Source organism: Furipterus horrens, unplaced genomic scaffold (genome assembly GCF_987537825.1).
Source record: "Furipterus horrens unplaced genomic scaffold, mFurHor1.1.pri manual_scaffold_1, whole genome shotgun sequence".
NCBI lineage: Eukaryota > Metazoa > Chordata > Mammalia > Chiroptera > Furipteridae > Furipterus > Furipterus horrens.
Window position 1 is genome coordinate 204,629,854 of NW_028327171.1, and position 24,572 is coordinate 204,654,425.

Below are 24,572 nucleotides of genomic sequence, written 5' to 3' on the forward strand. Positions count from 1 at the left end.
AGGTGCAGGCCAAGGTCAGCCCCCACCTATGTTTTGCCCCCTCCCCCTACAGCCACAGAGCCAGCTGGCTGGTGACATATCTAACACTGTTTGCCCTGCCCTGGAAATCCCCTGAGACTCCATCCCACCCAACTCCCACCCAAGCTGTTTTTCCATATGAATGGCTGGTCTTGGCTCATGAGTCACAACTTCCTAAATCCTATCAATCAAGCAACAGCTGGCCTCAGTGAGCCCCATGTACCTCTTGCTAAGTGGCCCCAAGCCCAGCACAAGTAGCAGCCATCTCAGATTGCCTTATAGCTCATGCAGGGTGGCCCCCGGTTGGTGGTCAGTGGTCACAGCCAGTTTTTGCAGGTGAGTGACCTGGGTAAATTCCTCCCATTGACCTGCCAACAGCAGTCAAGGCTCAACTACAAGAGGAGGGTGTACTCAGTCTACATGAAGGACGCAACTCTGTGATAGGGGAGGCTGTGCCACTGGACCCTACAGGACACCTACTACATTAGGCCACGCTAACAAGACAGGAAGTCATAGCAGCTCTGCCTAATACATAGAAACAATCACAGGGGGGGCCCCAAAATGAGGAGACAAAGAAACATAGCCCAAATGAAAGAACAGATAAAAACTCCAGAAAAAGAACTAAACAAAATGGAGATAAGCAATCTATCAGATGAAGAGTTCAAAACATTGGTTATAAGGATGCTCAAGGAACTTAGTGAGGACCTCAACAGCATAAAAAAGATCCAATCAGAAATGAAGGATACACTAATTGAAATAAAGAAAAGTTTACAGGGAAACAACAGTACAGTGCATGAAGCTGATAATAAAATCAACAATTTGGAACATAAGTAAGCAAAAAACAACCAGTCATAACAAGATGAAAAAAAAGAATAAAAAAAACTCAATATAGTGTAAGCAGTCTCTGGGACAACTTCAAGTATTCCAACATTCATATCATAGGTGTGCCAGAAGGAAAAGAGAAAGAGAAAGAAACTGGAAATCTATTTGAAAAAATAATCAAAGAAAACTTCCCTAATCTGGTGAAGGAAATAGACATGCAAATCCAGGAAGCACGGAGTCCCAAACAAGATGGATGCAAAGAGGCCACACGTGATAGTTAAAATGCCGAAGTTTAAAGATAAAGAAAGAATCTTAAAAGCAGTGAGAGAAAAGTGGTTAGTTACCTACAGGGAAATTCCCATAAGGCTGTCAGCTGATATCTCAAAAGAATCTTTGCAGGCAAGAATGGACTAGCAAGAAATACGCAAATTCATGAAAAGCAGGGACCTATAGCCAAGACTGCTCTACGCAGCAAAGTTATCATTTAGAATTGAAGGGAAGGTAAAGTGCTTCCCAGACAAGAGAAAACTAAAGGTGTTCATCATCACCAAACCATTATTATACAAATATTAAAGGGACTTTATTTAAGAAATAGGAGATCAAAACTATGAACAATAAAATGGCTATAAATACATATCTATCAACAATTGAATCTAGCCCTGCCTGGTGTGGCTCAATAGATTGAGTGCCTGCCTGTGAAATGAAAGGTCACCAGTTTGATTCCCAGTTAGGGCAAATGCCTGGGTTGTGGGCCAGGTTCCCAGTTTGGGGCGTGTGAGAGGCAACCACACATTGATGTTTCTCTCCCTCTCTTTCTCCCTCCCTTCCCCTTTCTTTAAAAATAAATAAATAAAATATTTAAGAAATAAAATTAAAACAAAAACTAGGGCTTGCTAGAAATTAAAAGAAAAAATCATATCCACCAAAACAAAAATATTTGCTCAAAAAGAGCTCCTCAAAGTTATCAAATAAGAGATAACATTATTTGAACAAGAAAGAGTTTGAGAACTATATTTGAAGTTAGGTTTATAGCTATCTCCTTACATTCTTTTGAGTAGTATAACACCAGAAAGAGCTTTTTCAGCAGCTAGGAAAAATTGCATAAATAATACACTGACAACTTAACAGTGGCATGTTAATGTATTTTCTTTAAATCATTATTTTTAAAAAGAGCAAATAATTTTATTTTTAATTAATTATATTTTAATTTTTAGTTTTTACTTTATTTTATTAATTTCACATGCTAATAATTTATATTAAAATGTATATTTAGTGATCATATTTTTATTTATTTATGTTTAAAGATTTTATTTATCTATTTTTAGAGAGAGGGGAAGGGAGTGAGAAAGAGAGGGAGAGAAACATCAACGTGTGGTTGCCTCTCCTGTGCCCCCAACTGGGGGCATGGCCCCACCCGCAACCCAGGCATATGCCCTGACGGGGAATCGAACCAGCAATTCCTTGGTTCATAGGCTGGCGCTAAATCCACTGAGCTACACCAGCCAGGGCAATGATCATATTTTTAAACTTATAATTTTACATTTAGTTATGTGTATATTTATGTTTGTCTTTCAAAAGTAGTAAAAAATTTTTCTTTTTTTTTTTCTTTTTTTAATCCTCACCTGAGGACATTTTTTCATTGCTTTTATTGAGAGGAAGGAGGGGAGAGAGAGAGAGAGAGAAACAAACCCGCAATCTAAGTATGTTCCCTGAATTGGGATGAAACTCACAACCCTCTGGTGTATGGGACTGCCCTCCAATCAACTGAACCACCTGGCCAGGGCTGAGCTCTCATTAATTCTAAACATTGTCCCCATTCTGGTTCAGACCATCATTATTTCTTGCCTGGACTACAACAGCCTCCTACCTGGTCTCCCCTTTTCCAATCTCATACTTTCTCTGATCTCTTCTCCACTTGAAGCCAGAGTGACCTTCCCAGAATACAAATCCAACCATGTCATTCCCCTGCTTAAAGTTATCTATAGTTTCTCATTATATTTATGTTAAAATTCTCAATACTAATGTGGCCTCCACTACCCGAGGAGATTTGGCTTCTGCTACCTCACCAGCTTCACTTCTCTTCTAGCCTGCTTCATATACCCTAAGATTCAGATGCCCCAACATTTTTTAAAGCTCATTTAAAGAAACTTGCTCTCTCTTATCTCTAGGTATTTTTCCCTGCTGTTTCCTCTGCTTGGAATATCACCTCCTTCCACCCCATTCCTTTCTCTTGGACTTCACCTAGCCAGCATCTACTCGCCCCTCAGGTTTTGGCTTGAATAACACTTGTCGACCCTAGAATGGGATACCTGAAATGTACTGTCATATTACCCTTTTTCTTTGTATCATACAGCAACAGGCATGCGGGAGGACACTGGATATATTGTTGAAGGAAGAAATGAGTTGAATGGAGTCTCTTGGATTTTTTGGAAGGATTGTCTAAGCCAGCTGGTAGATTTTCATTTTAGGTGGAGCTGACTCCCTTCCTCCAAACATGGGAGTCAAGCCTGACCTACATACCCTGGCCATAGGGCCACAGGTCAGGGCTTGGCAGGTGATCCAAGTCAAGGCAATAGGGCACAGTCAGGGCTGAGATTAGGCCTTCTGCTTGAGGAACCAGGAAAAAGGTTTGAAATTCCTACTGGCCTTAGAGCTGTGAGGACGGAAGAAGCAAACACACAGGGAAGCAGAGCTAAAAGTTGGAGTGGGACAGGGAGGGGACTAATGAGAAGAAAGTGTCTCCTCCTTTCCAATTGTGGCCTGGGTTACCCCTCCACTTTGGAGGACACTGCTCAACTCTAAGCTTATCCCACCTGTTTACTTGTTCTCGTGGTCAAACTTATAGGAAGATAGAACATGGCCATCCCCAGGCACAGGAGGCGAGAGGCATGTGAGAAGCAAAATGTGCTGAAGCTGGGAGATCACAACCTGGGGCTCCCTGAGGAAAAGCAGGATATCATCAATCCAGTGACTCATGCTTCATTCCAGAAATATTTAATAAGCACGCAGAATATTCAAGGCTCGTGTTTCTCAAAGTGTAGTGCGTGGATAATATGTCAGAATTCTCTTGGGTGCTTCCTACTAAATCAGAAGTTCCAGGGCCGAGGAATCTGCATTTAAAAGCAGCTCTGTAGAAACTAAAGTCACACAGTTCTAGGCACTGCGCTGGGTGCTAGGGACCTAACACAAAACAAGGCAGATGTGGTTCACGACTTCCCAGTATATGCGTGTGTGTGTAAACAGCTGATTACAATAAGATGATATGGATGCTAGAATAGAACTAGGAAGATCGCGTAGCCTATGTGCTAATCTCAGACTGGGGATGGCCGGGGCAGTCTTACAGAAAGGCCATCAAAGCTAAACCTGCAGGAAGGATCTGCAGCTCTGCAGAGAAATCTACGTACTTCTGAGTAATATATGGGAGTCGTCAGCTTGTGGAGAGGAAGTGCAAGCGTGGCCGTGAACGAAATAGCTAGGTAAAGAGTGAGAAGTGGGCGAAGGACCGACGTGTGAAAGACCCCAAAGCATCCGAGGCTTCCTTCTCCAATATTTCTTCTGTCCGTGCCTTTGCCGCACCTTTCGCCCTTCCAGGAGCTAAAGCCGCCGCAGGATAGACTCAGTTCCCAGCCTTGCAGGGCAACAACAGGAGGGGAACAGCCGAGTCGGGACGCTCCCCTAGCCTCCAGGCGACTGCGCGGGACGTGCCCGCCCTGCGTGGTGACGTCAGTGCGGCCGTGCGCGCTGGGGGAGGAGTGGGAACCTCGGGCCGGGAGGCACAGAGACTCCGGTAACTCCAGCTGGGCGGGGGAGAGGAAGGGGAAGGGCAGAGGGAACCCCGGAGTGTGGGGTCGCGGTCCGGACCCGGAGCGGGAGCCCTAGAGATACCCAGCGTCCCTTGTTCTCCCAGCAGGCCCTGCCCCGGCCCGGCGATGGAGTTTCCAGACCTCGGGGCTCACTGTTCCGAGCCAAGCTGTCAGCGCTTGGGTGAGGGGCGGAGCGCGAGGTGGGGCGGGGCTAGGTGGAGAGGGGCTTGTAGCTGCACGTGGGGCGAAGGGTGGGCTCCGGGGAGCTGGAAACGAAGAGGGGCGGGGCTCGAAGTTGGGGCGGTGCCGAAGAGGGCGTGGCTAAGGGCAGTGGCCTAAGGCCCTGTGGTTTGTTGCAAATAAGGTGGGTGTTTTCCTTCCGCTGAGTGGAAGGTTTAACTGACCGGGAACGACGTCAGGGTCCCGCTGGACCTGAAATCCGATGTACGCCCTGCAGATTTTCTGCCGCTCAAGTGCGATGCCTGCTCGGGCATCTTCTGCGCAGACCATGTGGCCTATGCTCAGCATCACTGTGGATCTGCTTACCAAAAGGTGGATGGGTGGTCTGAGGGTGATAGGGGGTGGGTGGAGGATGCATACGGAATCCCCGCAGTCCCTTTGTCTCCCGTTTCCTCTCCCTTATTGCCTTACTGAGGTTCTTTCAGTACCAGAAATTTGGTTGAAGTGGAAGTGGGTCACAGACTGAGCCTTGTTCCTTAACTAGGATATCCAAGTACCTGTATGCCCACTTTGTAATGTGCCTGTGCCTGTGGCCAGAGGGGAGCCCCCTGACCGCGCTGTGGGGGAGCACATTGACCGAGACTGTCGCTCAGATCCAGCACAGCAAAAACGTAAGGTAAGTGTTGGAGGGGTTGGCCATGACCCAGCTTCTCCTATGGATGCCTGGAAACCAGAACAGCTATTCTGATTGGGTTGGAAAAGGGGGTCAGAGTCTCAGCAAAGACAAACCTTCCCATTCCACCTCAGATCTTCACCAACAAGTGTGAACGCTCTGGTTGCCGGCAGCGGGAAATGATGAAACTGACCTGTGAACGCTGTGGCCGAAACTTCTGCATCAAGCATCGTCACCCACTGGACCATGATTGCTCTGGGGAGGGGCACCCAACCAGCCGGGCAGGGTAATTGCAGCCGAGTCTTCTACTTGCCTTTGGGACTACCCCATCCTTCTGGAACTACCTTTATCATTACAATCTGGGAAGCTTGAGCCCTGTCCCCTTTGACTACAGAAGTCTTAGCTTCTTTTCAAGTGCACATTTTTCCAGACTGGGGGAAATGCCCTCCTGATTTCCTGGGTAAAGCCTGGGAAGAGCATGCAAGCTGACTGCTCTTGGAGACATGTCAAGATTGTCTCTTCCCTGCAGACTTGCTGCCATCTCCAGAGCACAAAGTCTGGCTTCTGCTACAAGCACCGTCCCCATCCCAAGTCGGACCTTGCCTTCATCTACTTCTCCTAGCAGGTAGGCCTGCCCGTTTCTTCTCCCCCTTTTTCCCCTTTATATCTCTGACCTCTGCCTCTTGAATGTCTGCCTTAGAGCCACAGCCCAGCCTTCATCATGGACGGCTCCTCCAGTGATTGCTTTGCAGAGTGGCTTGGTGAGTTGGGCAGAGGTTGGAGGGACAGAAGCAAACCCACACAGAGTAGAGTCCAAGGCAGTTGGTCTTGTTTCTCCTTTTGCAGAGTGAGGATGAGGCTCTGCAGCGAGCCCTGGAATTGTCCCTGGCAGAGACCAAACCCCAGGTCCCCAGGTACCTACTCTCTGGTGAAAGAGGGTGGGATATGGGCAAGGGCTCTGTTTGGTAGAAGGGAGTTGGGACCACTCCGACCTATTGCAAGATAATAGTTAGAAACTTGGGCCCAAAATTAAGCTTACTAACTATATGAGCTTTGACAAGTTCTTTAACCCATTAGGGTCTTAATTTCCTTTATAAAATGGGACCATACTAATATCTACCTTGTAAGGTTGTACAGAGATTGAGATAATACTCAAAAGTGCTCAGCACAGTGATGCCTAGCAGATCAGATGTTTACATTTTAGATATTGTCATCTAATTGACACTGTCCCTCTCTCCCAGTTCTCAGGAGGAAGAAGACTTAGCTTTAGCACAAGCACTGTCAGCTAGTGAGGCAGAGTACCGACGGCAGCAGGTATGAAGATGGGGTAGAGATGGGGTCCTACACTGGGAGGGTGTAAGGAGTTTGGGGTGGGGGGAGTGGCTCTTCCAAGCAGTTGGAAGTTTTGGAATAGTGGTTATCCCTTTGTTTCCAGTATGACTACAGCCCATGCTGAGCCCGGAAGTGGGAACTGTCCCCTCATTTCCTTGACATTGCACCCTGTCTCCCCCTCCTTCCCTTTTCCTTGCTCCAGGCCCAAAGCCGCAGCCTGAAGCCGTCCAACTGCAGCCTGTGCTAGGGCCTTGGGCTTGGGGAGGGAGGTTCAGCTGAGGAGGACTGTGGCCCTCACACCTTTAGGGTCCACAGGGAGAGGAGGCCAGGAGCAGCCGGAAGTGAAGACAAAGAGTGACACAGAGGCTGTTTCCAGGGAGCGTTAAGAGAAACAGCTTGTGGAACTGAGCCAACAGAAGGCCCTGCTGGCCTCTCCAGCTGCGTGGGAGAGGGTGGCTATGAACTGTTCCCTGGTTGGGCCCTCGGAGGATGCTGGCCAGGCCCTGCTCAACCCCCTGCATCCTGTCATCCCTTCTACACTGGGGGTGCCCCCACGTGGAGGGACAGAGAGGGGCCTGGGAAGAATAAAGGACACTGGTAGTTAATAAGACATCCAGGTGGTGTGTTTCTGTCTCTTTTCCAACCAAAACCAGTGGAGTCCTGTCAGGAGTGTTCACCTGATGTAAGGGTAAGGGCCCACTGCAACGAGCCACACAACGAAGTCACAGTGATCCCAGCACAGTCCACAATTTTATTTCCCTCAAAAATGCTTTACTGAAAGGTTCCTTTCCCTCACTGCAGCTAGCACCAAACCCCAAAAACAGGGTGGAATATGCCAGGGAAGAAGGATACATCTTATTCCACTCTGAGTTACCCTTTGGGAGGGAGGTGGCCCAACTTTGGTCACCATGCCTTAAACAGGTTTGGTGTCTTCGGAGACTTCATCCTGCCCTCCCTGCTGCAGCTGCCACATGTCAGCATACACCCCACCTTGGGACAACAGAGCCTCATGCCTGGGGCAAGGATAAAAGTAAAGCAATTTTACCACAAGAGTCCTCACCACCAGCTCACAGAGATGACAGGGATCTGGCAAGAGCTCCTCCAGAAACCCCTGGGACAGTACAGAGGCCCCACCCTGTTCATTCTGTGTTCCTTACCGGCCTCTTTCCACAATGCAGCCATCCTTGATGACGAGGATCTGGTCAGCATTGACCACAGTTGAGAGCCTGAGAAGCCAGAGGCCAGTTACCCACCCCACGGTCAAAGGTGGGTGCTGCTGCCTGCTGCCCCCTGCCCCAGTCCAGTACCTGTGTGCCACTACGATGGTGGTGCGGCTGGTGCACACTTTGGCCAGAGAAGCCTGGATGGCCCTTTCATTAGATGTATCCAGCGCTGATGTTGCCTATGAAAGGGTCTGGGTATAACTGCCCCTGCTACCCGAACCCCCAGTGGAAGGAGCATGCAAGCTGCTGGTTGAGGCCTTGGGAATCAAAAAGAACCTTGTTTGCGCTTGAGAACTAGACGGTGTTTTGTGAAACATGGATTTGTGATCTCTCTCCCAGATGGAAAACAGTGCCCAGCAGGAATGGTGCATGCACAGGCAGGGCAAGAGGGAGGGGTGAAGGCTGCCCAGGGCCCTCACCTCATCCAGCAGAATGATGTTGGGGGCCTTGAGAATGGTGCGGGCGATGGCGACACGCTGCTTCTCCCCACCGCTCAGCTTCAGTCCCCGCTCACCCACCTGCGTCTCGTACCCTGTGGATATTGCCCACCTCCCAAGTCACGCATGATAAACTTGGTTTCTGTGGCCAGATGACGCAAAGAGAGGATGGAACAGAGGTCAGTGGGAGTAACAGGACTAAACTGGGCCACAGAAGCTCACCTTCAGGGAAAGCCATAATGGCATCATGGATGCCTGCAGCCTTGGCAGCTGCCTCCACCTCATCGTTCCCAGCTGTGATGCGGCCGTAGCGAATATTGTTGGCAATACTGTCATTGAAGAGGACAGTATCCTGGGGCACAACGCCAATGTGAGACCGGAGGGATATCTGGGTCACCTGGGGTCAAGAGACCACATGCCCTGGCCTGTGAGATTCCCCGCAGGCCTGGGAGATAGGATGGAAAGCAAATGGGATGAAAGGCCCTGGGTAAAATTCCTGCCACCCCAAATCCTAGTTGTGTGGGCAAATATCTCAGCTTCTCTGAGTCTGTTTCCCCAATGATAAAGAGAAAATTCACTTTATCTCCCTGCTTCCCTAAACTGCTGCAGATCTTTGTACCCTGTACAGTACCACACAGGTCATTCTCATGACTCTTACTTGTGTAGGTCAGATGGTGCTGGAAAGGCTGAAGTCTCCTGCCCCAGCTTTTTGCAGAGGTGACATGTCCTTCTCTTCCTGGATGCTTAGTACTTACCATTCTTTTACACACAGCCCCCTAAATGACAGTTGTTTCCCAAACAACCTCACCTGTGAAATGTCCTGACCATCTATCCGGATACAGCCAGAGGTGATGTCATAGAAGCGAAACAGCAGACGCAAAATTGTGCTCTTCCCTGCTCCAGATGGGCCCACCTATTGCATTGAGAACAAAGGAAAACCATTCCTGGGCCCATTGGCTTTTAAGACTTTCTCTCTCAGAGGCTACCAGTGTCCATGGAGGCTGCCACATGCATTCCTGTGACCCATCATAACAGGACTCTCTGACTCCCATCCTGGGTCACAAGCTACCACAGCACTGGAATAAGGGAAGATGGAGGAGGCTGTGTCAAATGGCTGGATCTCCTCTTACCAAGGCCAAGGTCTGTCCAGGCATCACAGTAAAGGACACATCCTGGAGGGTCTCCCGCCTGCAAGGAAGAGTGGGGCAATGGTCAGCAGGCTCTCTGTGCTCCCAGTGCCCTCTTCCAACACCAGAGCTACTACTGGACCCTGACTCTCCCCTGCTTGGGCTCTCGCCAAGAAGCAGGGATGAGGGGCAGGAAGGCAGTGTGTAAGTGGACAGTGGGAAAGGGGGCCTTGGGATGGCAAAAGGTGAGGGGCTTACCCATCAGTGTAGCTGAAATGCACATTCTCAAACTCAATCCGGCCCCTATGAAAGCGAAGAGGCCCTGCTCCAGGAACGTCCTTCACCTGGGAGAGTGCCACCAATGTGTGCTGCAGTTACAGGTCTGGTATTCTCCAGACACAAGAAACACCATGCAGGCTCCCATTCCCCAAAACCCAACTCCTCTGTCTTCACTCACTTCTGTCTCCTCCTTTAGCAAGTCAAACATGTTCTCCATGTCAATGAAGTTGGTCTGGATCATCCTGAAAGAAGAGTCCTGGTTGAAGCTCCTCTGAAGAGCTGGAGAAATAATAATACGGCTGGACAGATGAGGGCCAGGGATCAGGTAACCTGTAGTAGGTGCCAAACCAGTTGAGGGGCATGTATAGCTGGATGATGTAGGTGCCAAAGAGCACAAAGTCTCCAACCTGTAGAGATCCAAGGAAGAGGACCAAGTCACAAGAAGCCTTTGGTTGTCACCCTGCCCACTTGCAGTCATCTCTGCACTTTGCACCTAGGAGCCTGGTGGCACAGCCACAGGCCCCAGGCCCCTCTTCCCTGTCCCGAGCACAATTCCCTCACCTGTAGCTTCTGCTCACTGACAAAGTATGCACAAAGTAATGAGCCAGTGAGCAGCCCAAGTCCAATCACCAGGTTCTGAGTCTGATTTAGTAAAACCAGTGAAGCGCTCGACTTCCACTCCAAACCCTGTGGAAATAATACAGGACAGAGAAATGTCACACATGTGCTGACCGTCCCCAAATCCAAAACTGGGCCCAGAGACCTTCAACTTCACAGCCCGAATTTTACTCCTCTTGGCCCTGGCAGTTCCGTAAGGCCAGGTCATTGTTCTCAGTAGGCCTCAAACTAGCATCCTCACCTGATATTTTAAAATGGCCTCTTGATAGCGATCCACTTCATAACCCTCCGCATTGTAATACTTCACCTGAGGAATTCAAAGCACTGTTGTTTGACATGGCTGCAGCATTCAGCACGTGGAACATTTCCTCCAGATCCCCAATCCCTCCTTCCTAATTTTAAACAGCACCCCCAGCTCCTCGGCAGCCCCAGTGGTGCCAGGCACACTCCTTCACGTTTCTGTGCCTCACACCACTGCCTCTGAGGCCTCTGTTACCGTCTCAAAGTTTAGCAAAGAGTCCACGGCCCGTGCCCGCGTAGCATTCTCCTGCGTGTTCATCGCACGTCGAAACTTTGTTCTCCACTCAGTGACCACGATGGTCAGGACTAGAGAGTGAAAGGACAGGAAAGGAGAAGAGATCGAGACATCACTCCCAACAGCAGAGACCTCATGTGTGTGTCTGCTGCCTACTACTCACTAACCCTATGCTACAGCCCAGGGACCCAGATTCTTAAGGGAGAGCACCCTAAGCTCTCTGAGGGAAGGTGCTGTGTCCAAGATATCTTTACATCCTGAACAAAGCCTCAAATATGAAAGTGCTTTTGGTGAACAAATCAAGGCAAGTTGTGAGGCTTCTCCTTGACCCGTATCCACAATAGGCATCTAATGTGACAAGGATGCTCTGGTCCTCCACCTAGGTTGAGCTAAGGTTCCCTTGGCAGAGAAGCATGCTCATCCACCATGGTGGGAAGTAGCAGTTAACTATTCAAGTTCACTAATCTACAGGGTTCCAAACTGGGTCACCCGAGTGGGGTCAGGGCCCGTGCCCAAGGGTGTCCTTGAAGAGTTCCGGGAGCTGGGTTCACCAATCAGCACTCACTGAGGTAAAGACTCATGCACAGGAACACAATGAGGCCAAACCAGGCGTTGAAGAACATGCTGAAGTAGATGATGCCAATGATGATGTCAGCCAGCGTGGGGATGACGTTGAATACCAGGTAGCTGGGAGGGGAGCCGAGGACAAAGAAAGGTTTAGGGGCTCAGAGCTAGCAACTCTACCTTTAAGAGTTTCAGTGTGGTGTTTTGTATTCAACAGCAACAAACTGGAATCAAGCTAAATGTCCCTAAAGAGGTGGAACACAGCATGCCCAAACTACAGAATGCTCTGGTCAATCAATGAAGGAAGATCTTCATGTTTGGATGAGAACACATCTCCATAATGTTGTGTTAATAAAGCAACTTTGAGAATGATGCCTATATCATGATGCCATTTGTTTTGAGAGAAACCTGTACAATACCACTTTAGTTCTGGGAGTCTGCACACATTTATATACAAATGCAAAGAAGCAGAATTCATACTAAATGGAGTGGGAACATCAGGAGAAGTGAGTGGAACTCAAAAGAGATTTGCTTTTAAGTTATTAGGAGAACATATGTACATGCATCTTATTAGAAAAAGAAAGAGAGTGGAGGAGCAGCTCCTCAGGCGGGGTCTGTTCTCACAGCCCCTCCATCCCTGCTTTTCCAGCCCCACCCTCCCATACTCCTTTTCCACAGGCTTGGCACCTGAGCAATCCAGTGACACTGGACGTGCCCCGGTCCACGATCCTCAGCACCTCCCCTGTGCGGCGCCCCAGGTGCCAGCGCAGTGAAAGCTCGTGCAGGTGGGAGAAGAGGCGCAGTTCCACCCTCCGCGATGTGAACTGCTGCACCTTGATCCACAGGAATGTGCGAAGGTTGCTCACAAAGCCTGGGGGGGGGGGGGGCGGGCAGGAGAGGCTTCACTAGGGCTGAGGGGCCAAATGACTTCAGCCCAGCACCCAGATGTGAAAGGCTGGAAAGCACCAAAGGGCCTGGGGGAGAAATGCCTGTGGGCGGGTAATATCGGGAGGAAGGGAAGGAGCCAGTACCAACGAGGATGAGAATCCCTCATACCTGTACTGCCAGTGCCACCCCCCTGGAGGAACTTGAGAAAGACGTAGGTGGTAACAGTCCAGGCCAGGGAGTGCCATGGTGCCTTCTCAGTCAGCAAGTTCACTATGGAGAAAATGAGTCAAAGCCCACTTATGGCCCCTAGGACTCTCTTTAGAAGAGAGTGCCCCAGACACCAGCCATAGCTTCTTTCTGACCACCCAGCTCCCAAACTCTGCCACTCTAGCTTAGGGTCCCCCCACCCACCAGACCAATAAAGGACTGGAGTGCTGAACTGGCACTCCTTCTCCCCCTCACCTATGTCCCTATAGAAGATGGGGACCAACACATTCAGTCCCCGGTCCAACCCCATTAGCCCCAGGCAGATGAGTACAACAAATTGCAGAGCTGGACTTCCCCGAGGCCACAGGTAGCCACTCAGTAGGCGGAGCTTCCTGCCAAGGTCTCGCCAGGTAGACTGTGGTGGCCCTTCTGAGAGAACCTAGGATGGTGAAACACATAGGAGAGGGAAGCTCAGAAATCAAAAAGATGTGCACTAGCCAGAAACCTTCCAGGGAAAATGTATGGGATTATGGCGTGCAAGCATCTTAGACCCACAAGTGATCCCTGCTGGGGTCAGAAAGGCTGATAGGGCACAATGTGAGATTTGGGAAAGAAATAGCTTATCATGGTAGGGAAAAATGATGACAGGCAATGAAATTAAGATAGACCCCAAGATTCAGATATTGCGGTGTACCTGGCTCCTCTCTACATCTTGTTCCTCTTCATTGACCCGAAAGGTGTATGACTGGGGACGAAGTCCAGGGGCCCAGAGCCCCAAGACAAAAAGCCCTCCAGAAACCACATACCGCAGCACCCACAGGCTAAACTGAACCTAGAATGAAGCATATGTGGGGAGAGTGTCAAACAGGGCCAAATACCATTGTTACTACTTAAAACACGTCTAGGGACTGCTGTAGGGCACACATCCAGGTCCTTCTCAGGAGCCCAGCATCTAATGGGCTGAGAAAAAAAAATCCACAATGACTCAGCACAGACACACCCCACTAGCTGGCTATCAGCTCCCAGCCAGTACCAGCCCCTCCTTCCTTCCCTTTCTCAAGAGTCACTCCAAAGCGTGGAGCCAGTATAATCAGACTTGACATCCCTTCCTCCCAGCCACTGCCACCCATGCTTCCCCTCTCCCCATGAGGTCCCTCACCTGCTGGCTCAAGTCTGCCCTTGCCCACCACCATTGAGGGCTGTTCCAAGACACCAGGGCCAAGTTCTCGCCTGCAAACGCCACAGTCCAGAGGAACAGGAGACCCGGGCTGTGACTGATTTTGATCCAGGCTCCCATTGCTAGCTTCTGCCGTGCTTGGCTCCGTTCCTCGATGAGTAGAACCAAGCCGCAGGCGCTGGCCAGAGTCCCCAGTACGGAAGCCAGCAATAGGAAACCTGGCAGCGGGGCGCCCTGGGCAGTGCCCACTCGACCAACCAGGCCGGCTAGAGGCAATGCCACCTGAAGTGTGGCCAGAAGCAGCTGCAGCCCATAGGGAGCGACTCGAGGGCCGGCTCCCCAAGACAGCGCGTCAGCAACGCCTGGCCGCTCCTGACGCTTGCAGGGAAGGGCCAGCACCAAGGCCAGAGCCCCCAGGGCCATCAGTATTGAGGGCATGAGTGTGAAGAAGAAGCAGGGACTCAGGCCGCCCTTTACCCAGGTCGGACCCGCGGGCCCTTCAGTCTCGCAGTAGTTGCCCACAGTCACCATGGCAATGCGTGGCCGCAGGCCGAGGCTGCGGGGACTGCAGGACGCAAGAATGAAACCAACCGCTCCGGGAGGGTCACGGATGCCGGGGGCCGGGAGTCTCGGGTCATGGAGTCGCAGGGGTCGCTGTCACGGATGCACGTGGACCCAGCCACACCACCCACTCGCTTCGCGCACGCGCTGCCACGCACTCACGCAGGGCACGTATGCCGTCTCCTCCCGTCTGTCTGCGTCCTGCTCGCGCTGGGGACCCTCTCTGGCTAAGCCTGGGCCCACAAGAATGTGCAGTCTCTGACTCAGACGCTGTAATTCGCAGCAGCCCGGCCCACCGTGACCGCCCCCAGTCCTCACCCACGGTCCTCATTGGCCAAATGTCACCGAAGGGGCGGGAGTAAATGGTACACGCGGGGAAGGCAAAATAGACCGGCGGAGGCAGCTTGGTCACGTGCTCAAAGCGGGAAATCTGACCTCCAGTCAGGCTGGAAACCTTGACCTCTAAGGAGTCAGGCATAGGAAACAGCCCTTTCGCAGAGCCAGCTAGCTCGGTGTGTCCAAGCTACCGCCTAGGCCCACTTTCCTACAAGGCTCATCCTGGTCCCCAGCCACCTGGAGGGATCACCCGCACTTCACTCCTCTTGTTCCCAGGACCGTAACCGCGTGAGACGACAAGGCTGCGACCTGGTTAAAGTCCCTTCTTTATTAAGGGTTATCAAGCTGTACACAGTCCCCACCGCGTTCCGCTGTGAGTTCAGGAAGGGCAATTCATTGTTCACCCGCGGGGACCAGAGCTGAGTGAGGGGTGGGGCGCAGGATGAGAGCTGGGTCCCAGCATGCAATGCGGCAGCCCAAAGCCTAGGGCGAAGCCATCCTGTCGCCCCTTTGTCCCCATCTAGGGGACAGTAGGAGGCAGGCCACAGCTCTCTTGCTGGGAGGTAGACAGACCAGGGCATACTCCAACCCCGTCTCTTGTGCAGGTGGTGGTGGTGGGGGAGAGGGGTACAATAAGCAGTAATGGGGTCCAGGAAGGCCTCAGTCTCCCAAGGCTCCATCCAAAAAATTGGACAGGGCAGCAGAAAAGTTCCATCCTGCTCCTGCAATTTAGAAACCTTCCTTCTTAGTGTCAAAAGATAGCGTGAGGGGCTGGGAGCTAAGGCCTCTACGCCAATGCAAATCAAAAGCTGAACAGAAGGGGAGCAAGCGAACAGAACCAGAGCAAGCAGCACACATGCCAGTGATGTGCGGGAATGAGAGGGGTGAGCAGGCTGCAGCACTGGGAGAGAACTGGGGGTGAGGTAAGGGCCACAGCCTGAGCTGCTCATCTGTTCAGGGCCAGGAGAGGGAGGCCGCAGAGGTTGAGGGTCCAGGCCCAAACTCCCCATTCCACAGTTGGCACAGGTTCTCCCTGCTTGGCAGCTTCTGTGGTGGGCAGTCCTCTGGAGATTTGCAGGGGTGGGTGCAAAGGTGGCAGTACTGGGGCTGGGCTGGGGACCAGTTTCTAGCACCACACTCTGAGCCATGGGGGTTCCTGGGGATGAGCTTGAGTCCCATATGCCCTGGTTTCTAGGCCCCCAATTTCTCTCCTAGGGCTGTGGCGAGCCCAGTATTGGCACCTCCCTTGACCAGGCACGGACATACAAACACCACACGCGTGGAGCCAGGCAACACTCAGAGAAGCCCTCCATGGCGGGCAGATGGGATGGCAGGGCAACAGAGGCCTCCATCCTGGGGCACAGGGACCCTCCTCAGCCTTGTCTATACCTGTGGAGAGAAAAGGGTTGGTGGTAGAGATAGTCTTCAGCTATCTGTTTACCCAACAGAATTGTACACATAAAGGAAAAGGAAAGCTTGATTCTTGGGAAGGTAAGCAAGGAAAAATCAAGCTGTGGATTTCCAAGCAGATAGGGAAGAAAGGGGAGTGTACTTTGGAGGGGAGAGCAATAACTGTGCTTGAGAGGCCCACCTTTCTTTGCGTGAGAAGCTTTCACCTCAGCCTAGAGGTTACTACTCTGGCATTCGTTATCAGGTCCTGGAGCCCTTACCTTGTGCACCTGAGGGGGAAGCTCATCCTCCGAGCCCTCCTCTGGGACGGGCTCTGGGTGCCTTGATATTGACTGTCCATCTTCAGCCCACCCTCCAAGGGGCAGCCGAGAGAGGTGAGAGGGAGCCCTGGGCACTGTGCCAGGATCTAGAGACACAAATTAACATACTTAGAATGAATACAAACAGGAATGAGGAGAAGGGCTCTGGGGCTGCCCTGGGAGAGGGCAGGGAGGAGCTATGACCCTCCGCCTGGCTCCTCTGTCCTCTTTCTTTCCTGAGAGGCCCCAACCACCCTTTCCCGAAGGCTGTGCCCTCCTGTATACCCACTGGATACCTGTGATGCCCCCGTAGCGCTTCTGGAAGCCCCCTTGCAGGGCAGTGGTCTCAGGTGCCCCAGGCCGGGGTGCAGCACAGGGATAGCTGGCAGAGCGAGGGATAGGTTGGGGGGCCCGGGCACCCTCTGCCCCCTCTTCAGGGGCACTCTCCCCACTCTCATCACTCTCCCGGCGGTGCCACACGTGCCGCTCAGGTTCAGCCTGAGCCTGCTGCTTGTGGAGCTGAGAAGTGCAGGGCTCATTAGTTGGGAACAGAAGGATATCTGTCTGTAATAGCTGCTCCCCACCATGGTATTGGCCACTTCCTATTTGTACCACCTCACCTAGAATCACCAGAGTACCTATTGTGTTAGTAGTGTGTAACATTCAAACGACGTTTTATAGGTTAAACTCTCAGCCGACCCCTGGAACGAGTCTGTGTGCAGGTTATAATGGCACTCATTGGACGTACTCATTTGATTCAAGAACACACTGTAGATCTAAGTGCCAGGCACTCTTTTAGATGCTGGGGATATAGCAGGAAAAAACAAACAAAAATCCCAGTCCACGTGGGACTTATTCTCGGGAAGGAGGGAGGGAAAAGGATAGACAATAAACAAATAAATAAGGAAAATATACAGTATGTCAGATGGTGCTAAATGCTATGGAGAAAAATAGAGCAAGGAGATTCAGAAGGGTGGACGATAGAGGCTTTTCTTCATGGTGGCCAGAGATCGTCTCATGGAAGAGGTAAGAGCAGAGACCTGAATAAGGAAGAGGGAGTCATATGGATATCTCAGGGACGGGGACTCTTGGCAGGGAAAACCACAGTGTGTAAAGGCCCTGGATGAGAATAAGCTTGGCTAAAAGGATAGTAAGAGGATATATGTTGGAATAGAGATTACAGAGCAGGTAAATGGCAGAGCAGGGATTTGAACCTATGTCTTGCTTCTGCATGTCTAAAACCCTCTATTCTATTTTTTCCCCCAGCATGACAAGGATCCAGCTTTGTCCTCTACTTTTGGTTCTATGGCCCTATCCCTTGCTGCTCACTCACCTGGTGCATATAGAGGGCATGCAGGCTCATCTCGGTGGATGCATATTCCGACAGCACCAGGCTCTGCAGCTGTCCTTCCCACACACTGCTCCCGGAGCTGGCTGTCCTGGCATCTACCCTGTCCCTCCCAGCACAGACAGACAGCAGTCATCAACATTTCTGAGACCCACATGAGTTGCCAGGTGTTACTGCCATGCCCTCCCATCTTGGCCCACCTCTACTCACCCAGAGCCCGTCATAGTGCTAGGAGCCCGGCCGGTGGGAACCTGACCAGGCTGAAGAGGTGAGAAAGAGCGCAGGGCAGAGGCAACTTCAGCCCTGTGCCTGGAACCTTGCAGGTCTCTGGGCAGTGAGGGGACCCGGAAGGATGAGCCAGCTACCACATTTGCAATAAGGCTCAGTGGCTATGAAAGAACAGGGTGAGCAGAATTCTCAGGGCAGGAGGGAAGGACATCTGGGGCCCCCCGTATTCTACACATCAGGACCCAATGGCACAGGCTAAACAGACAGAAGGAAAACTATAGGGTAAGCCCTTCCACCCCATGCGTAGCCTTCAACTCCAGCTCCTGGAGTCCACTCTGCCCATCAGCTCCCAGTCCCCAGGAACACACCTCAGACTCAGACTGTAAGGATTGGATGGATGTAAAGAGGGCATTTTCAGGGAGAAGACCCCCTTGGGCAAGGCTTGCAGCTGCTCCGTCCCGCTGAACCTGCTCCTTGAGGAAACCCAGGAAGGCTGTGCTCTCACGTGGCGGCTGCCAACCAGGGTTGGTGATGGCAAAGTGCATGAGTGACAACTCTGTCTTCCCATCCTCGGCTTGTTGGTACACTGAGGCCTCGGTCTGACCAGCGGATAGCCACTGCACAAGGGAGGCTACAGTGAGGACAGTCCTCTTACAGGAACCCTTTTGATACCTTTCATGCTAGGGGAGGGGCTTTGCCCTGGAGAACAGAGACCACAATGCACTGCTGTGTCTTGCCCAGCAGCTCTGGTGCCTACCCCAGGAGTGGCTGCATGGTGGGCTAATTCCTTGGCTTGTGCTTTTTTCTTTTCTTTTTTTTTTTTAATTTATTTTTAGAGGGGAAGGGAGAGAGAAAGAGAGGGAGAGAAACATCAATGTGTGGTTGCTTCTCCCACACTCCCAACTGGGAATCTGGCCTGCAACCCAGGCATGTGCCCTGGCTGGGAATTGAACCAGCAATCCTTTGGTTCGCAGGCTGGTGCTCAATCCACCGAGCCATACCAGCCAGGGCACCTTGTGTTTTTTTCAAGGGAGCTTGGTCAACAGTACAAGTTTAGGGCTAAAATCCAGTCCAGGCTCCTGTTTATCAAATAGTGTGTGCCCTGATACAGGGTTGCCTTTTGGTGATGTGTTGGCTCAGAAAGGGTGCCTTTTTGCAGTTTGCCAACACCACCTCTGGCAACCTGCCCCGCTTCTCTCCCAGTACCTGGGGATGCCCATGCTGGCGAACATCCATCTGGGCGAAGGAGCAGGTATCTCCAACACCAACGACCTCCACAGTGAAATTACGGAAGAAGTCTATAATCTCCAGGGCCCGTGGACGCAGGCAGAAGATGAGAATGAGAGGTGTGACAATGGGGCTCAGTAACTCCTCCAAGATGAACACCTAAAAGGGAGGGGACCAAGGTCATGAAAGCAGGAGGGATCCCAGCCCTCACCACCAAGCTACCAGCCAGTTTCTAGCAGGCCCTAACTCCAACTCCACTCACTGCCTTGTACTGGAAGAGCTGGGCAAACTCGTCCCGGGTCTGCGAGCGGTGGGCATTACCCTGCCAGTGGTCAGGCATGTAGTGGATGTGAGCGAGGATCACGCGGAGCAGCTGCTCAGGGCAGAACACCATGTGCTGGTCCGGGATAAAGGATCTATCGGATCAGGGTTATGGTAAGATGTCAGCCTTGCCAGGGAATGCCAGTCAGCTTACTCCCACCTGCTCCCCTGCCTACCTGCACACAGTCACAGTGACCCCCAGGAGTGTTACGGTGGTGAGGACGTGTTCCACAGCTAACACATCTTCATCGTAGATGGTAAGGGCAATAAGCACGGCCAGGATGGAACCAGCAAAGAAGGCACCATTCTTGGCCAGCAGTGTCAGCAGAGGTGACAAGAAGCAATTCATGTACTTGGAGGCAGGCTTGTAGCCACGGTTCAGGCGGGACTGCAGCTCATGTTCCAGCTCATTGAAATGGCGGAGGTAGCAGCGGCCATAGAGCGACCAGCAACGTGCGCCCAGAGCCCCCGGCTCCCGCTTCAGCACCTCAGCATAGCTGAAGAAGGCATAGAGGATCTGCCAGATGAGGATGAGGGGGCACAGCAGGAAGTTGGCAATGCCAATCCACAGGATGCGATTGCTGAGGCGCTGGGCCAGCTCTAGTCGTTGCCCCCCACGTTTGTACTCAGCCTTGAGGCTCCATTCATTGAGAAACAGAGAGCCAGGTCCCCAGAAGAGGATCAGCTCAAAGTTGTACTTGAGGCCACGGGTGAAGAAGACAACTTCCCCAAGGCCAGGCAGGCGGAAGCGCAGGGGCAAGAGGGATTTGTTAACCAGCGCCACCATGTAGTTCTGGAAACGGAGGATGCGGTGGTAGATGTCCAGCTCTGTCAGTTCACGCTTGTGGATGCAGATCTGGTGCTCCTTCTGGGTCTGCACAATCCGGGCCTGCACTTCCTGCCATGTGCAGTATGGAAGGGCTGACTGTGGGGTGGGGAAGAGACAAGGTATGGGAGGTGGAGTAGTTGCCCTGACTGCTTGCCCTGCTTTAGCTGTGAGGTTCAGGGGTCCTGTGCTTAGCTGAGTGGACCCCTTAAGCAGACACTCCCTGACCTGCCAGTGATGGCTGTGGATGCCTGATGCCTGGGAATACACCCTGCCCTTCCCCACCTGCACAAGATGTCTTGGGCTGTGGTGCTAATTGCCCATCTTCCCAGTCTCACCATGGGGATGCGCAGAGCATGCAGGTAGAAGGAGTGAATCTCCCAGTAGCAGCAAATGTTATAGATGAACTTGATAAGCCGGTGGACCCAGAAGACAGCAGCAATGACCAGGATGGTGATGAGGGAGCCATTTTCCTGAATCCTGGTTGGGGGAAAAAGAGGGAAGGAGGGGTGCCCTCAAGGAGTCTTGGCAGACGTGCTGCTCTGCTGGAGGCTTCAGTGAGGCTGAGCCTGAGTCTGTTCTAAGGAATGTGTCACTGCCTCACATTCCACCCCATTCCCCACCTGCTAGCAGAACTTCAGGCTCTGATGCCCTCTGACCAGTGGCTCTTACCTGGCACTACAGACTTGGGCAGGCAAAAAGGCATCTGGCAGAGTGACCTTGACGGGCTCGGTAGGGTGAAGACTGTGGTTCACCATCTTGTTGGCAAATAGGATGTCATAGTCCACACAGCTAACCAGAAAGGTGGTGAAGGCAACCACAAAGAGGAACTGCCTGGGGAGTTGGGAAGAGAGAGTACAGCCCCAGAGTCAGAGAGGTACCAAAATAAAGTAGGAAAGAGAGGGGTCTGGAAGCAGCAGAACAAGATTACGGAGCAGCCGCTGCGAAATGGAAGGGCTGGAGAACTCCCAGTGGGCTCTCTCTACTGCTCAGCTCCACAAACAAGTTCCTATTTTTTTGGCTCTTAGCCTCAGGCCCTACAGAATCAGTCTGCTTTCCTGCCTCACAGTAATCTGCCACTGCTTACTGGGCTCTTTCAAAAGTCTTGTGATTGTTGTCTGGTTCCTGGTCCCCATTTCCTTCTGAGGTGGTAGTTGGAAGCCTTTGGGGTATCTGAACTCTTACTGAGGGAGGGTTTCCCAACCCCTTCCTCTTTGGCAAGGCCATATGGCTCCTTCCGCCTAGAAGGCTCTCTGCCCAGCAGCAGTCCTAAAGGGTAAGCAAGGCAGAACAGAGACACTTTTCTCAAGTTGGTGACATCTCTGACTGAACCATGCCCATTACATTGGAGTTCTGAGGAAATGATCAAGTCTGAGTTCTCTTCATGAAGAGATAGAACCTGGAAAGCTTTCCTTATATGGAGGATAAATAAAGGTGAAGGTTGTAAATGTTGGTGCCATTCACGGTCCCCGAACTACAAAGGTTTGCACAATACTGAGCTTAGGACTGAGGTGCACTGGCAGGTAGGGCCGGGGGGAGGTCAAGGAGAGGAAAGACTGAGATGCATTTCTTCACCAAATCATTCTTCCCTTTTTATACTTACATGAGCTCAAAGATCTCCCCGATGAGCATGCAAGTGAAGCCATTCTTCTGGTGTAGATTATAAACGTGTAATTCTTAAGGAAAAGTGGTCGGTAGAGATAAAAATCTTATAAGAGCACAGACGTTGGTGTCACGTACCTGAGCTTAAGTCCTAGCGCTCTGACCTTCTAGCCATGTGATTTTGGCCAAGTACTTAACCTCTTTAAGCTTGTCTGCAGTGGTATACTGGGAATAATATCACCTTTCTCAAAGGATTATTATGTCTAAGATAATACATGTAAAATATTTAACACAGAAGTGACACAGAATGAGTCAAAAGACATTAATTATTACGGCTATTAGAATCCTGTCAAAAAGGAGGATCCCCCTTAGAGAGTTTCCTTATGAATTAACACCACGAAATGAAAGGCACATAGCTCTTGGTAAACACGGGGTATCATTATTTACAACGACCATTATTTCCGCATCTTCTTTTAGCCTCAAGAGTTCCATCCCCCTTCTAGGCACCGTAGTGAAACCCACACAAACTTCCCAACAGGGGCCTGGCTTAGAGAGGGGCCAAAGGTCCCACAGCTCCAACACAGACACACAAAGGATATTCGAGAGAAGAAGAGGTCGAGGTTTTCAATGTGGTGCCACGGCGCTGTGTGCACAAGAGCAGAGATGTCAGAGCCCTGAAGGAACAGAAGCCCCCTGCTCCCACAGTGTCCCTCCACCAACTCTCCTCCATGCCCCAGCTCTGGCTGTCATGGCCGAAGACTCACACTTGCCCCCCTCCGGGACGTGCACCAGCGGGTCCTCCTCTCCTGGGGGCGAGTCGCTGTAGGAGGCCTCTAGGCGCTGGTATTCAGTGTCAAACTGCGCCATCACCGCCGCCCCCTGTGCACCTTATCCACCTGTCAGGGATGAGGAAGACGAGGCCCGGGTCAGCCCCTGGCGCTGCTCGTCTGCTGCCCTGCCTACTAAATCAAGAGTGAGAAAGAATCCTGGGTCTCCACTATCAGTCTCCTTGGCTCGCAGACAGAGGAGGAGGAGGAGTGAAAGGAGAGCGGCAGGCTCAGGGCTTGGGAGACCTTAGCGGACCAAAGAGGGCAGTCATTCCCACAGCCTTTACACTTGATCTCAGCCAAAGGGCAGAGAAGCCATTCTCTGCCAGAGCCCCTCCTGAGTGTCTGCTGACTCCAGACTCAGCCCCTTTGGGGGAGCTGCTTCGTCTTTCACTAGCGGGGAGCCGTGGCCGTCCACCTGCCCTCCTGGGGAAACCCGGTCTCCCAAGAAACCGGTTTGGAAGGCTTTTGTAAACAAAGGTTGGGAAGTAAGCACATGGCCTTACCAGCTCCATGGACAGCGTCTGCTCCGCTGCAGCCGTTGATGCCCTCACTCTGCAGCTGCTAGAAGAGAAGGCGTCGGCCCCGCAGAGCAGGGAGTGGGGGTAGGAAAACAAACCCAAACTTCCCAGGTACCCACCCACCCCGCCCCCACAACTATGAGGCCAAACAAGGGACAGGGGTCGCCCTTCCAGCCTAGGGCTATGCACATCTCCATTTCCTCTGGTAGTGCCACACAGTGCCACTCATTCAACTCCAGAAGGGGCTTATGGAAGCTGTGAAGGCTGCGTCGGTACAGACCTGAGGCGCGGAGGACCCCCCGAACTGTTTCTCCATTGCTCTACCTCGGCCTCAGAAATTAGGCCAACAGGGTCCACCAAACCCAAAGCCCAAGAAGAGAGTCTTTTCTGAAGACGACCTTTCTGGTCAGCCCCTTGCCCTGCTTCCCTAGCGCTGAAGGCCCAGCAGGCAGGCATGGCTCCTGGATGGGAGGTCCTGACACAGATCCAGCACAAACTGTGCGCTCCGCAGGTCCGTGAAGCCAGGCATGATCTAGGTGGCACTCGCCCAGTCCGTGTCGACCCCTGGAGCACGGCCCAGCCTGGCCCCGGCGGGCTTCCCTGCGTTAGTGAGAACCCTGGGTCCAAAGGAGCTGACCAAACCCTCGGAACTCACCACTCACGGGGCAACGTGAACCCAGGGCCCATGGAACCCCGTCCGGCCCGGCCTGGGCTCAAGGGTTCCTGCAGATGTTGGAGGAAGCGGCCAGTCCCACAGCCGATACCCCAGGTGGGCTGGGTTGCCTCCCCACACTCAGCAGCCGCTACCCGAGCCCAGCGCGCCCCGGGGTCGCCTGTCTCCAGGGCAAGGGCTCGGTTCCCTACAGCGGACAACCTTTGCGCGCGGGCCCGCTGCCCGCGCGCGCCCCCGCCGGCGCGCCCCCGCTATCAAAACATTCCGGCTGCGCGCCTCCGCCCCGCCCGCGGCGCCCCTACCCCCGTTACCCGCCGCGAGCTCACTTAGGTCTCGACGGACACCCTTGGCTAGGTCCGGCTCGGGCCCTGAGATAACCAGTAACCGGTCACGCGTTTCACCTCAGGAATCGTGACCCGGGTGATTCCAGGGGCTCCGACAGCTCCGTTGGGCTCGACCTGATCCAAAGCGCTAGGCCCGGCGTCTGCCACTCACCGTCACCCGCAGCCA

General features: G+C 52.2%; 3 protein-coding genes across 7 annotated transcripts; 1 reads left to right on the forward strand and 2 right to left on the reverse strand.

Moving 5' to 3' along the window:
- Positions 1–4,567: 4,567 nt before the first annotated feature.
- On the forward strand, positions 4,568–7,438 carry ZFAND2B (zinc finger AN1-type containing 2B). Of its 2 annotated transcripts, none has more exons than XM_090268997.1 (10): positions 4,568–4,627; positions 4,748–4,824; positions 5,101–5,195; positions 5,368–5,499; positions 5,631–5,782; positions 6,026–6,121; positions 6,197–6,257; positions 6,343–6,410; positions 6,738–6,810; positions 7,031–7,438. In XM_090268997.1, exons 2-10 carry the CDS (start codon positions 4,770–4,772, stop codon positions 7,073–7,075), a joined length of 777 nt encoding a protein of 258 aa, XP_090125123.1. In that variant the 5' UTR covers positions 4,568–4,627; positions 4,748–4,769; the 3' UTR covers positions 7,076–7,438. The 2 variants fall into 2 exon arrangements, with proteins under 2 accessions (XP_090125123.1, XP_090125113.1); XM_090268987.1 differs by having other exon boundaries at positions 4,751–4,824.
- Positions 7,439–7,559: 121 nt separating this feature from the next.
- Positions 7,560–14,539, reverse strand: ABCB6 (ATP binding cassette subfamily B member 6 (LAN blood group)). The gene is made up of 19 exons (XM_090284246.1): positions 13,866–14,539; positions 13,401–13,538; positions 12,962–13,145; positions 12,668–12,769; positions 12,299–12,482; positions 11,613–11,734; positions 11,009–11,118; positions 10,754–10,819; positions 10,456–10,581; positions 10,225–10,301; positions 10,073–10,136; positions 9,874–9,959; positions 9,619–9,676; positions 9,297–9,401; positions 8,711–8,885; positions 8,471–8,583; positions 8,136–8,230; positions 7,986–8,054; positions 7,560–7,841 (listed from the first exon to the last, which is right to left on the reverse strand). The coding sequence occupies exons 1-19, from the start codon at positions 14,412–14,414 to the stop codon at positions 7,742–7,744; spliced, it is 2,523 nt and encodes an 840-aa protein (XP_090140372.1). The 5' UTR covers positions 14,415–14,539; the 3' UTR covers positions 7,560–7,741.
- Positions 14,540–15,090: 551 nt separating this feature from the next.
- ATG9A (autophagy related 9A) lies at positions 15,091–24,555 on the reverse strand. Of its 4 annotated transcripts, none has more exons than XM_090284225.1 (16): positions 24,389–24,555; positions 23,375–23,429; positions 22,806–22,937; positions 22,641–22,684; positions 22,043–22,107; positions 21,112–21,273; positions 20,778–20,919; positions 19,790–20,538; positions 19,555–19,708; positions 19,272–19,451; positions 18,434–18,682; positions 18,048–18,226; positions 17,823–17,940; positions 16,786–17,008; positions 16,451–16,596; positions 15,091–16,169 (listed from the first exon to the last, which is right to left on the reverse strand). In XM_090284225.1, exons 3-16 carry the CDS (start codon positions 22,906–22,908, stop codon positions 16,164–16,166), a joined length of 2,520 nt encoding a protein of 839 aa, XP_090140351.1. In that variant the 5' UTR covers positions 22,909–22,937; positions 23,375–23,429; positions 24,389–24,555; the 3' UTR covers positions 15,091–16,163. The 4 variants fall into 4 exon arrangements, with proteins under 4 accessions (XP_090140351.1, XP_090140333.1, XP_090140358.1 ...); XM_090284207.1 differs by having other exon boundaries at positions 23,375–23,432; XM_090284232.1 differs by lacking the exon at positions 24,389–24,555 and adding an exon at positions 24,045–24,291.
- Positions 24,556–24,572: the final 17 nt, after the last annotated feature.